This window comes from Acomys minous (genome assembly GCF_964271855.1).
Source record: "Acomys minous genome assembly, chromosome: 7".
In the NCBI taxonomy this organism is placed as follows: Eukaryota; Metazoa; Chordata; class Mammalia; order Rodentia; family Muridae; genus Acomys; species Acomys minous.
The window spans coordinates 46,239,629-46,253,816 of NC_140488.1; the positions used below are offsets into that span (position 1 = coordinate 46,239,629).

The 14,188-nt window shown below is 37.7% G+C and overlaps 1 protein-coding gene across 1 annotated transcript in view; it reads right to left on the minus strand.

Moving 5' to 3' along the window:
• The window catches only part of IL1RAPL2 (interleukin 1 receptor accessory protein like 2), a 1,137,954-nt gene that overhangs the window by 47,518 nt on the left and 1,076,248 nt on the right, over positions 1–14,188 (minus strand). Inside the window, exon 7 of the mRNA XM_084789849.1 lies at positions 6,541–6,670. Within this exon, the coding sequence (XP_084645975.1) occupies positions 6,541–6,670 (130 nt within the window). The remainder of the gene's footprint in view (positions 1–6,540; positions 6,671–14,188) is intronic.

Consider the following 14,188-nt stretch of genomic DNA (forward strand, 5'->3'; position numbering starts at 1 on the left):
TATGTATTCCTCCCTTTAAAAAACTGTTAGTGGGGCAGGGTAGGGGTTGGGAGAAAGTAGAGGAAGAGACTATAGCACAATCAAATAAACAATAGCATCTCGCAAGTCCCTAAAGGCTGACACATTTAGCACCTAACATAGTGGCTCTGACTCTGGCCTTGCTTCCTAGTTGTGTGTTTTATCTTCCACCAGCTGTAGAAAAAACAGCATCATGCCTTGCTTCTGGTTGTCACATGGGGTAACTACATGTTAATGCAGTTAGTCATCTGCCCTAAACGTTCATCCCAGCGAAAGAAAGGGCAGGAAAAGCTAAGGGAATGTGAATTGAAAATGGATATTAGTTGGCGAATATGCATTGATTTGATTCATGCTCTAATAGATATAACATAGAAACAGAAGAAATTAATAAAAAGAGGAGAAGTTTGGTGAAAGTAAATGGGAATTATCTGTAATATATGTACAAATTTTCTGTCCAAATGTTTGTGAGAATTATCAGGCTTTTTTTTTTAAAGTTGTTTTCTAGAAGAGACCAACGTTTTCCAGCTCATAGACATGATAGACATTTGAGGAAATAAGAACGCTAATACGGTATTTCCCTATAAACATGTACAATATTAAAAGGGATGCTAAGGCCAAAAGCAATGGACATATCAAACTGGTGGGGAAAAACCCACAAAGCCCCAGGCCTACACAAAGCACTTTGGCAATTGAGTGAAGCTGGGAGAGGGAAAGGTGGACTTCCTCAATTGTTTGGCCAGTGCCAAATGGTCAGTCTTGACAACATACATACCAGTAATACATATGATACATGTGTTTTTAATTTTTATTTTTAATTTGTTCACTTTACATGCCGATTGTAGCCCCCTCCCTTGTCGCCTCCAGAACCCCTTCTCCCTCCTTCCCCAAGTCCTCAGAAAGGGGAGCCCTCCTCCCTTAACATCTGACCTCAGCCTATCAAGTCTCATGTGGACTGGCTGTATCCTCTTCCTTTGTGGCCTGGCAAGGCCACCCAGCCAGGAAGAAGTGATCAAAATGTGGGTGCCACAGTCCATGTCAGAAGTAGTCCCTACTTCCCATATTGTGGGACCCACAAGGAGACTGTGTTGCCTGTCTACTACCTCTGAGCAGGGGGTCTAGCTCCTCAGCATGTATAGTCCTTGGTTGGTGCATCAGTCTCTGTTGTACTCCCCACCCCAGACCCCCACCTGGATTTGTTGGCTCTATTGGTTTCCTTGTGCAGCTCCTGTCCCCTACAGGTTCTTCTATTCCCCAACTCTTCCATGAGAACCCTTGTGCTCCACCCTAAAGTTTGGCTCTGTGTGTGTGTGTGTGTGTGTGTGTGTGTGTGTGTGTGTGTGTGCGCGCGCGCGCGCATCTGTTTGGATCTCCTGCTGGGTGGAGTCTTTCAGAGGAGCTCTATGGTAGGGTCCCTTCCCATTCCTTCCTTTTAATTTCTTCCAGTGTCTCTTCTATGTGTCCTTCTGTATGAGAATTAAGCATTCCCCCTAGGGTCTTCTTGTTAGATACGTGTGTTTTTAATAGTACAATCAATACTAATAATTCTGTACCACATATATTATTGTAAAATTTCTGGTTTATTTAGTTTGTGATTAAGGTGTGTTATGAAACACAATATATATTGTTTTATTTTCTCTGTATATATCTGTGTGTCCTTAAAAGAAATAGTCTCAGCTTGGATGTACAGCCAGAGTGGTCTGTAAGAATAGCCCTAGCTTTGCATCAAAGCTTTATTACTTTGCAAACCAGTAGGACATTCTAGCTTTTATGCTTCTGCAATTTGATCCAATAAATATGTTTAGTTAAATTATCTCATTGAAAAGACACCATAATGAAAAATAGTAAATGAATGTGATATATGAAAATAAACAATTGAAAATAAATTAGACATAATTTGCACTAAAATGTAATTTAAAATATCAAAAAATAAATGAAAAGTTAAATGTATACTTTTTATATGATTTACCTACTCAATATCTAGAAATTTCATTAAGAAAAAGGAAGTATGTCTGCAAAATGACATATATATATCTCAAATGCAAACAACAGGTAAATAAATGGACAGCCAAATTTTGATACATCTCTCCAGATACCAGTACTCATTGATATTAAGAGAATGAGCCATTTATGCACATAACACATGTCTAATTCTCCAGATGACTTGTCAAATGAAATAATCCAAACACAAGGAATATCTGCTATATTATTCTGTTTATATTCTGTTCATATAAACCTACAATTTTTGGACTGATTTATAGTGGCAGGAAGATTAGTGTTGTGGAAAGGATTTCAAAGAGGTACCAGGAAACAAATGGGTGATAACTTCTTTATGGCAACTGTTTCGCAAGCATATGTATATATCAATCAGCTTGTATAGATTGTAAACCCTAAATTGTGTATTGTTTATTGCCTGTCAATTATAGTGCAGTAAAACTGTTTACTTTTAAAAATCCACTCAGTCACATCCAAGAAAGGGGAGGTAATTACTTTGGATTTTATCATTACTATTCTTGCTTAAGAAACCAGAGCTCTGAACTCAGGAGTAGTAGACACTCAATTAGCAACTAAGTAAGTACAAATATAGTTAACATGTGTCATTTTGAAGGACAGTTTCTGTTTCAGAAATAAGGAAGAGTGGGACACTTTACAGTAGATATATTGATAATTTTAAGCATGAATATTCTAAAATGACTAAAAAATAAATTCAACTATATTGGTTGAAAATAAACGATTAAAATTCCTAATATGATGGTATCAACTAGAAAACTTCAAGTTCAAATGGGATTTTCAACTGACAAGTCATTGTTTTCTGAAGGTCTATGCTATGCCAGGCAACCAATATCAGAGCAATTAAAATAAAAAAACTTCTGAGATTACATGAGTACTACAAATTAGACTTGATTGGTTTTCCAGAAGAAAAAAGTGTGGATATATTTTGGTTGGTCTGGAAAAGGTGCAGATATGAGAGGAGTTTGGGCAAGTTTGAATAGGATCTAAGCACACTGTAGAATATCCTCAAAGACCTGATAAAAATAAAACATAGAAAAATACACATTGATAAATAACTTTATCAAAAAGACGGCTATGCTAATCCATGACTACAACTATCAGCACTAGGAAGGATCAGGAATTCAATGCTAGCCTCAGCTCTAGAATACCATACCTCGAAATCCTATTCAAAATGGCATTATTGAAATAAAATTCACACACTATACAATTTTCCCATTGGTGATCTACATTTCATTGTTTTATAATGTTGACTACTGTGTGCAAGAATCACTATTTGATTCTAAAACAATTATTTATTATTTATCTATTATTTTTATTTAATGTGAATTGGTGGTTTGCTGCATGTATGTCTGTGTGAGGGTGTCAGGCCCCCTAGAACAGGGGTTACAGATAGTGGAGAACTGCCATGTGGGTGCTGGGAATTGAGTTAATTGAACCTGAGGCCTCTGGAAGAGCAGTCAGTACTCTTAACCACTGAGAAATCTCTCCAGCCCTTTATAAATATTTCTATTTTGTCAAAAAGGAGCCCTGGTCTATGAGGTCCAGCATTTTCTTTTTGAGTGTTGAAACTGTTCTCACAGTAGATAATGATAGTAGTTTATATAATATTATGAAGGTACAAAAACTCACTCAACTGTACACTTGAAAGTGTGCATTTATGCTAAGTTGGGTTTGACAACATTTGCAAAAATAAATAAATAAATCACTGAAAACTGAACTGAAGACTCTTCTGTAAGGCAAAGGATATCATCAAAATGACAAAATTGCAGCCTACAGAATGGGAAAATATCTTTACCAGCATTACATCCAATAGAAGGCTGATATTCAAAATATATAAAAAAACTTAAGAAAGTAGACATCAACAAACCAAATAATCCAATTAAAAATGGGGTACAGAGCTAAACAGAATTCTCAACAGAAAAATATTGAATGGCCAAGAAACACTTAAAGAAATGTTAAACTTCCATAGTCATCACAAAATGACTCTGAGATTCCATCTTTCACCTGTCAGAATGGCTAAGATCAAAAACTCAAGTGACAGCACGTGCTGGCAAGGGTGTAGGGAAAGGGGAACACTCTTCCATTGCTGGTGGCAGTGCAAACTTGTACAACCTCTCTGGAAATCAATTTGGTGCTTTCTCAGAAAAATGGGAATAATTCTACCTCAAGACCCAGCCATACCAGTTCTGGGCATATACACAAAACATGCTCCACCATACAACAAGGACACTTGCTCAACTATGTTCATAGCAGCTTTATTCATAATAGCCAGAATCTGGAAACAACCTAGATGCCCCTCAACCAAAGAATGGATAAGAAACTGTGATACATTTACACAATGGAATACTGCTCAGCTATTAAAAACAAGGAAATCCTGAAATTTGCAGGCAAATGGATGGAACTAGAAAAGATCATCCTGGTTGATGCAACCCAGACTCAGAAAGACATGCATGCTATATACTTACTCCTAGATATTAGCCACATAATACAGGAAAACCACACTACAACACAGAGATTGATGTGCCAACCATGGACCATGCATGGTGAGGACATAGACCCTCTGCTCAGATGCAGTAGGTAGGCAGCACAGTCTCCTTGTGGGTCCCATAATATGGAGAGTAGGCACTAGTTCTGACATGGACTCTGGCCTCCCCACATTGATTACTTCCCTCTGTCAGGGCTGCCTTGCCAGGCCACAGAGGAAGAGGATACATGAAATACAGCGTAAACTTGGTAGACTGAGGTCAGATATTAGGGGAGGTCAGATAAAGGGGCTCCCCTTTCTGAGGACTAGGACGGGGAGGGAGGGAGAGGGAATGAGGGAGAGAGAATGGGATCCGGGAGGTGATGAAGGAGGGGGCTACGATCAGGATGTACAGTGAACAAATGTTTTAAAAAATTAAAAAAGAAAGAAAACTTGAGCAAACCATCATGCACATATGCCTACAATTCTATTCGGGAGAACTGAAATGGGAGGATCCCTTAGATCAGCCTGGAAAATAGAACAAGACTCTGTCTCAGAAAACAAATACACAAATCTATGAACAATCATACTGATTTTTTGCTGCATGCTTCTCAGTGAGGATGAATAATAAGCGCGCCCAAGCCTAACAATATCCACTGTATAGAAGACTGAAAGAATGCTTGCCTTTTTATTGCACAAATGAGAAGATACTCTAGCCTAAACCCTAACTGTATTCTGAACATTTGTCTTTATACCGAAAGATCAGTACAGTCCTCACCATGCACCAAAGAAACTTCTCTTTGGAACAAAGATCATTACAGAATACCAGAAGCAATCAAAATGCAGAATTGCAGAGCCCAGTCCCAACACTACATCTACAAAACAACTCACACACCTAAGGTTCAGGGAACACTGTAGAAGAGGAGGTGGGAAGATTGCTAAGAGACAGAGAAACAGAGAGTTTGCTATGACATTGCATCTCCTAGGGATGGCAGAACCCATAAAGGTTCACCACCATGACTGCCAAAATGGGAGATGAACAGGACAATAATAGACAAGCTGAAGTGCTGGGGGAAAGTCCAGCCCTATACAGAGAACTACAGGCAACTAAGGAACGCTGAGAACAGGAGAAATAGTCTTATCCAGGGAAGAACACTGCAGTTAGTTATCCAATACAAAATGCTCAGCCCTGAAAACATACATACAAAAAACATTACACAGAATGAGCATGCTCTCTGTATGTATTTAGGAATCATGTCTATGAACATATACATAGATGTATATAGCAACAATTTTTGAAAAATAAAGGCCATGGATTTGAAAGAAGGCAAAGAGAGGTATATGGGGGGGAGTAAAGGGAAGAAAGGGAAGGAGAAATGATGTAAAATCATTGAATATTAAGATATTCAAATTAATATTAAATATAATATTTTAAATATCCTACCCTTAAAAATATTATAATCTCAAAAATAAAAGGAAGAATGAGTATAAAAATACAAAGCAAATGAATTGAACTGGTAGCTACACACCGAGATGGCATAATAATAAGAGGAAAGTGAAAAACATTGAGGGAGGTGCTAAACTGAAAGAACAGTTAAAGCAGTGGATGCTGAGACAAACACGAACAAAACTCAACCGTCATTTGGGTAGAATATCAGATTTCTACCACTACTACAGCTTTAAACTTACGACATATGAAAGTTGTTGGATCCCCAAGGAGTGACTAGGGATTTATCCAGCAAATTGAGATGTCACCTGCAAAGTTTAAAGTCTGCTCCTACCATTGTAGCTTTGGAGACATGATGGAATTTGCTTCAAAAGTTTTAAGGGGATCATTATATTTTGATACTGTCTTCCAAAAACACCAGAAAAGATTATTAGAAACTTTCAAATAAGCTTTTTGTTTTTGTTTTTGTTTTTGTCTCCAACACACCGGGTCTCGGAGGACTTGATGTTGCAATGAACACTTTAGTTAGAATCCCTCTTAGCATGATTTACTGATTAATTGCAAAGACAACAAAGAGAAACAAACAACTGGACTCCTATACCTTATTTCACCCTCTCTAATGTGACCTGCCAGTTCTTCAATAAACTTCTCGCCTTTCATCCAGTAGATCATTGGTCCAGACTCCCCACTGAATCCAAAGAATGCTTTGCAGGGGATGTTCAGAGGTTTACCTGAGAAAGAGAAAAGATAATACATGAGCGAATCGCTTCTTGCTCTTACTGCGAGACAAGGGTGGCCAGTTAATATACAGAGGAAAACTCAGAGGCACTCTATTTTCCAACAAGTCTTACATGTGAGAAAAAGTTATTATGAGGGCTTTGGGGAAATTATAAAATTTATGATATTATGCAAATGGAAAAAATAAATAAATTATTACCTTATAGCACTTTAGTTATACTATACCTTTCCCAAGAACTAAAATGAAAGCATCAAATGGAAATGATCTCTAATTATTTTTCTTTTTGAGGGTATTAAACATTCCTTACCCGGACTTGCCTTTAAAATTTAAATTACTCAAGAGCATAAGTCAGTTCTTGGTAAGTGAGAAAATATATCATCAGTAGGCCAACCACCATTAAGATTATATAGACTTTAGCTTCTTTCTTCCTATTATTATCTATTTTAATAAAAATGATACAGAATTAGGGTTCAATTTTGGTGTTGACTTGAAAGGATTAAGGGATACCTCACCAGTCAGCCATCATTATTTCAAGTGGCATATATGAGACTTTTTAAGGCCGGGTGGAATTAAAAAGCAAGAGTGTGGCTATGTATCTTTTTGGTTTTTTCTCTCCTCTCTCCACCTCTCTGATATACGGAAAGGTATGCACTTGTGTCAGGATGCGCTTTTTGTGTGTTCACACATGGAGGTCAGAGGTCAATATCAGGTAGATTACTCTATCCCTTTCTAATTTTTTGAGACAGGGTCTCTTCTTAAGTGTGTCCTTCCAGCTGGCAAGTGACTCAATCTGCTTGTCACTAACTGCCAGCTCTGGGATTAAAATTGGGACATGTTACCATGCCCAGGTTTTTGTGTAGATGAAGGGGATCTGAACTCAGGTCCTCTTGCTTGTGTAGTAAGCAACGAACCATTTCCCTAGCCTGGTGGTGGTTAATCTTGGTTATCAATTTAATTTGACTAAGAAATGTTATGTTCTCAGTGACATTTCTAAAGAAAACTAAATTGTAAGGGCTCTGAAACAAGCACGTGAACCCGGTATGGATTAGAAATATGATTGCTAATATGAAGGTTGGTGACAAGTTGGTGATGAGGCGTAATGGAATAAGTAGTATTGGTGATAGGCCTTTGAGCTCTAGCACACCCATTCCCCTTTGTGCACCCACTTTCATTTATTTCCTGTCTGTCAAGAAACAAAGAAGTCCTTCTTTCTTATAGACCTTCTGCCACTATGTTCTCTGCCTAAGTGCATGAAGTCAAGCTACCAGGAACTGAACTTTATGCAAGCATAAGCCTAAGTAAATCGTTCCTCTTTACATTACCCATTACTTGACACGACACAACATTCACTAATTGAAAACATATACTACTGGAAAATGTACCCTCTCTCACCTAGACCCTAGGCACTCTTTCTTTCTTTCTTTCTTTTTTTCTTTTTTCTTTTTTTGGCCTGGCTTTAGATACTAGGTCTAAAGTTCTCTTGCTCTTGGAATCAAGGATAGCCATCAACAGACTCAGGATCTCTTGCACCTTCAAGTTCTTCACTGAAAGCCACACCAGAAGTTTCACTAGTTCTAAGATTTTAAGACTTGCTTGGTTTTTTTTTAGCTTGCAATAGTTTGCTGTGGTCTGTCTCAGTTTCCATAATCACATGCATCAATCCTCTTGGTACATTATATATCATCACTTTGATTCTGCCTCTCTGGAAGATCTTAATTTATAAACTAAAATTAAAATTTTAAATTACAAATATATCTACAGAAAAAGTCAGCCTTCCTATATACTTCATGTTCTTTATTGTTTACTGTGCTAAAATAATTCAAGGCAATGTTTTAGTACTTTGTTATCTATATTTTAGTTAAGAATTTCTCATCATATGTACAGGTATTTATAATTTTGTTAGAATTAATTGCATGTTTTTTCTTGCAAATCAAACAAGTCTTGGAAGAATGGTATAGACAATACAATACTGACTTTTGACACATGAATCCCTCAATTGGTAATTATATCATAGCTTAAAATTTTCTCCATAAACTACATTTTGCCATTGTTAGAGCATCAAATAAAACCGTTTCAAAAATGGTTTCCCATGGAGCTTCCATTGTCATTCTGTGCCATATAAAGTTTCCATTCTACCTAAAATTTATCAATAGCTATCATGTTCTAATAGCTATAACTCTCGGATCCAAATAGCTTTCATCACCACACCTAGAAAATGGCTTTCTTTTAGACCAATTTCAGAAAGGAACAACTAAGAAGGAGATAAAGTCCACATGTGTACAATGTAGCGTATAAGAAACCCCTTAGACACACAGACACTGGACGTAGGTTGGGCTTAGACACAAAAAAGTTATATTGACAAGTATTTATTTTATTATAATATTAACACATGCCTTCTCAAATTTCTGGTCCTGGACCTTTGAATTCTTCTGTAGTTTTCAAATCTGTTAAGGTCAATAATCTATACAACATGATGGATACAAATTAGAAACTATGTCTTTCAACATATGTTCATTTGAAGTTGGGTACAAGTATACATCATGGAAAGTACACTGGACTAGAATTCAAGAAATTTGGATCTTCTACTTAGATCTGTCATGACCATTGCCCATGAGCTGATGACCTCACTTTATGTTAAGCAATTTCTCATGTATGCAATGAGATTGGAAGATGGTAGTAATTTTGAGGGAGCTCAAAGACAAATGCATATGAAAGTGCTTCTTGAACTGAAACATAACATCAGAATTTAGCTCAGAGTTTTCTCCCTTTTGAGACTTGATCATTCATGGGGAAATTTAATTTGAGGTGGCATCTGAGATGGTCTTGAGACAGAGATATTTTCATCTTGACCACATCAATCTTGTGTTCTTTGATTTATGACCATCTGTGGGATAATGTATTTTCAATATTTTCTTGCAAAATTGTCTTGCATTTAGAATATGTATGGTTCACCTGAAAAGATCCTAAGTTTTCTAAACCTGAACATGCTTTTTTCTATACTTTTCTGCCTTTCATTCTCATGACATCGAAGGTATTTAAGCAACAATAAACTAGACCACAGAAAAATAGACTGTGATAAACTTTAAGAGTCTAATAGCTAAAACTACAAGCATATGCAATTATAAATACAACTATTAGTTACTATTGTTTTTGGGCTATATTGAAATAAATATATTAAAAGCTCTTTAAGTAATTTTTAGTGTGTGGGTGCCCATGACTGGCATGCTTTTAATGGAGACAATTATTGCACTGTGAAAAAAAGGGGGCTCCTTGAAGTGGTCCATCAAAAATGACAGTTTCTGACCTTTCCCTTGACACTGAATCTAAAGCACTGGCCACTGAGTCAATTTATCTTGTGAGTAATTTTTCTCTTCCCATCAGAAAGATCCTTGTTAAATAAACACAAGAGACAGATATTTCAGAAGTTTATTTTGTACAGTGCTGAGTAAATATCCTGAAGCCTTATGCTGATGACCCCCACACAGTAAAAATGTCCAACCATCATCTGCCACATTGGAAAGAGGGTTCCCAAGGGATCTTTTATCAAGTAGTTATGCACAGTATGTGCTAACGAGTGGGCATTTCCTCTTCCAAGAAGGCATGAGAAGGATCTCTGCATTGATGGGCAATTAATGTAAAACAGAATCTCTTTTGGTATCTCTGATAGCCGCCCCATGTGCCAAATCCTATCTAGAAGTGGCATCTGTTAGCTACTGTTTTCTTTTTGCCTCAAGACAGCTTGAAAGTCATTCTGAAACTGTGTGTTTAATGAGTAGAAATAGCCAATTCACATTTGCATGTAAGCAGTCAGAGGACTATCAAGTAAAAAGAACTGGGTCAGTTTGGTTTCTCAGCTCTAAGCAGTGAGTCAGGTGAGGGTTTTTTGTTTGTGTGTTTGTTTTGTTTTTTGTTTTGTTGTTGATGATGATTTTGTTTTGCTTTACCTGTCAGTTCATAGTTATGGCTCTAGGTTCAGTGTGAATTTCCTGAAACAATGAGTGGATTTTTCTAGTAGTCTATGTAGTTTATGGATTTTTCAGGCATTGCAGGATATCTGAGCATCTAGAGCCAAACTTTTTAAATATGCACAGAGCTCTGAAACTCCATTCTCTCACATCTGGTTGTGATGCTTGCTGGAGCTGTTCCCTTTCTCTGGTTTTAAGTTCTCCTTTCTTTCCCTAAACTTTACACTTGCCTTCCTTCCTTCCTTTCAAAGTTGAATAGCACATAAACTCTTGTTTTCAAAGTAGACTTCTTCAGTGGATACAAGATGTTTGTCTTGAACATACCAGCTCTGCCTCCTACATTGAACCGGGGTCTGAATACATACCATAGGAATCTGTAAATTGTGTAACCCCAGCCAGAACGACGTTAATTTTTATTTATTTCATTCTCAGGAAGTCATTAAAGTTTTCTTCTTCTTACGGCTACCATAAACAAAAATCATCCTTGCTTCTCTGGGATCACACTTAGATTTGGCTTTTACAAGATAAGGCGAAAAGGGGAGAGGATAGTCATGATGTCAACCTAAAAGCTATTCAGCTTCCTGCTGTGCTTCATGCATTCAAGTTTGTCTATTTCAAGAGGTTTATTCATCTCCCAAGAAGGAAATCCACAATCGGCGCCCATTTCTTATGCTGCAATCTAATCAGTTAATGTCAGGATACACAGAGCACAGAGGGATACTACTTTCGGCTGCCTGTAAGACATATTTAAAATTTTTGTTACTAAAACTGTCACTTTCTATGTGTAACCAAGTCTGGTTTTCTTCAGGGGGAGATTAAGAGTGGACTTATAATTTTTAAAGGGGGAATGCCTCAATCAGAGTGTCTTAGAGTTCATGTCATCTTTTTAAGAAGGCAAATGATGGCTATAGATATAGCTCAGTTTGAAAATGCCTGCTTAGCATGTGCGAGGTCCTGGCTTCTAGTCCCAGCACAGCGAAAAAGTTAAATCAATAATAGATTAAAAGTTTAGAAGAAAAAAAAAGGTCCAAGGGTGTTGTAAGGATGTATGAGGGCCTCTTTGCTGGAATGGAGGGAAACAGACATTCTTATTTTGATAATAAAGCTGTTTCTTTCTCCTCCTCTACATGTGTGTGCGCATGGATATGTGCATGTGAGTACATGTGCCTGTGCCTCCCTCCTCTACACCACCATATTTTCTTTCTTTCTTTCTTTCCTTCATGTTAACTTTTAATTCCTTACACTAGCCTTTCCTATCAGTCATCCCACAAGTTAAGTATGTACTTGGAACCAAAAGTACACTGTTGAAAACATCTGTGTCATTGCTTACTCTGAGATGTCAGTCTCAAATCAACTGAATGGGTAATTAAGGTTTAGAAACAAGGCCAGAAAGAAATTGTCAGACAGGCTTTACTGAGGTCAAAGTTTGAGCCAAAAGAAAGAATCCGTCATTTATAATTCATTTATTCTAATATGCAGCAGTGTTTAATGGACTAGAGACAAGTTGCCTTTCAATTAGTATCTATCTAGAAAATAAAGAGCTTCCAACTACCACAGTGATATATATATATATATATATTTTTTTTTGAGTCAGGGTTTCTCTGTGTAGCCTTGGCTGTCAAGGAGTAACTTTGTAGACTAGGCTGGCCTTGAACTTATATCAATCTGCCTGCTTCTGCCTCCCTTGCCTGGCACCACAGTAATCTCATGTAGCCTTTTCTTAAACTCTTTTCTTTCTCAAAGAGGGGTCTTTTGCTCAAAATTCTCTAAATTTAAATTAGACGCTGAAGTCACTAAGTCGTGTTTTGAATTAAAATGTATTTTTTCTACTAAGATCCAAAGGTAGATGAAAGTTAATGAAACAATGAGACATACATGCTTCTTATCCAATATGGTGAAAACTTCAGAAAATACAAGTGTTCATTACATAGGAAGCAGTAAGACTTTATGATGAAAGAAAGTAAGTAGTAACATTAATTGGCTGGGAACAAAGAAGACTCAAAAAGTACATTGATACCTTTGGATAAGAATAATTATTGAGAGAGAGAGAGAGAGAGAGAGAGAGAGAGAGAGAGAGAGAGAGAGAGAGAGAGAGAGAGAGAGAGAATATGAGAGGTAGACAAAGAGGGGGGTGGGGTACAGAGTACAGAGGACATAATGAGTATCTTAAATGTTCTGTCTCTGCCTCTCTTTCTCTCTCTGTCTCTATCTCTGTCTTTCTCCCTCCCTCCCTCCCTTCCTCTCTCTCTCTCTCTCTCTCTCTCTCTCTCTCTCTCTCTCTCTCTCTCTCTCTCTCTCTCTGTGTGTGTGTTTGTGTGTGTGTTCAAGAACTCATTTTTGAGGGTAGCAAAGAACAAGGCAATAGTTGTTGCCTATATGATAGGGAAGTAGCACAGCATAGGCTTCAAAGTAGGATGAAAAAGACCAGTGTTCACAGTAATAAGTGATGGTTGGCCTGGTCCACAACTGGTTCAGTGCGATAAGTGGTGTGATGCTTAGTAGAGGATAAAGTGTTTCAAGTTAACAGGAATTGACTTTCTTGATGAATTGCCATATAGTGTCAACCTCAATAAAAGTTCCTATTGGCATATTTTTTCCTAGGGTGAATGACTAGAACCTCCATTTTAACTACCCATCATGCCCATAACTTTGCTTAGTTTTTTTCCCCTCTGTCTTTCATCTAGTCAGTGTAAAGACCTGTGGGCTCAGGAAATATCCTAGTTCTCTCAGTCATGTCTGTCATCGGAAGACTCTAAGCAGAGGCCAGAAAGAAGCACATTATGAAAAGGGCAGGGATGTCAATACACTAAATCTGTGGCTTCAGCAGCCCTACCACGTGGCTGCTTTTTGCTTCATTTTGTTTTATAAATTCACTCTGCCAAAAAGCCTCAATGTTTCCATCTATAAAGTGATAGGGTCAATTAAGAAAGTCTCTAAACATTCTTCAAAATCTAACAGTTTCACATTCTTAAGCCATTGTTTTAGAGTGGTACTTTGAGACTTTCACAGGTGGGGTGAACTATTTCACTGCTGGTTCTATCGCTCCAGCAGAAGCACTCACTGATTATTTGAACAAAAGAAAAGAGATACAAGTTTCTGCGTCTAGGACAGGGATTAGCGTTAGTTCCAAAGTCCCATGGCCCTGGTGTTTTGTTTTGCCTGCCTGCTGTCTCCAGATTCTCAGTTCCTCCATATTCTCTAATCTCTGACTGTTTTTTTCAGAGTGGGCTTCCTGCCTATGAGACCTACTTCGCCTTGAACCCTTATTCTTTTCCAGCCTTTGGCTCCTTGGTGCTTATATTGGCTCTGATGATCTTGGCTTATGGCCTGCTTTCCTTGACCCAGTGCTCTGCATATCTCCGCCTGACAAAAGGATTTTGAAAAGCTCTCTAGGGGAAAAGACAAAGTCCTTGGATATTAACTTCCTACGTCAGTAAGTCCAACTCATTCTCAGCAAACTGAGATGTTGGGAGAGTTGAATTCAGCAAAACCTCTGTGTGTATGTGTGTGTGTGTGTGTGTGCATTCAAGAGGATATATAGTTGT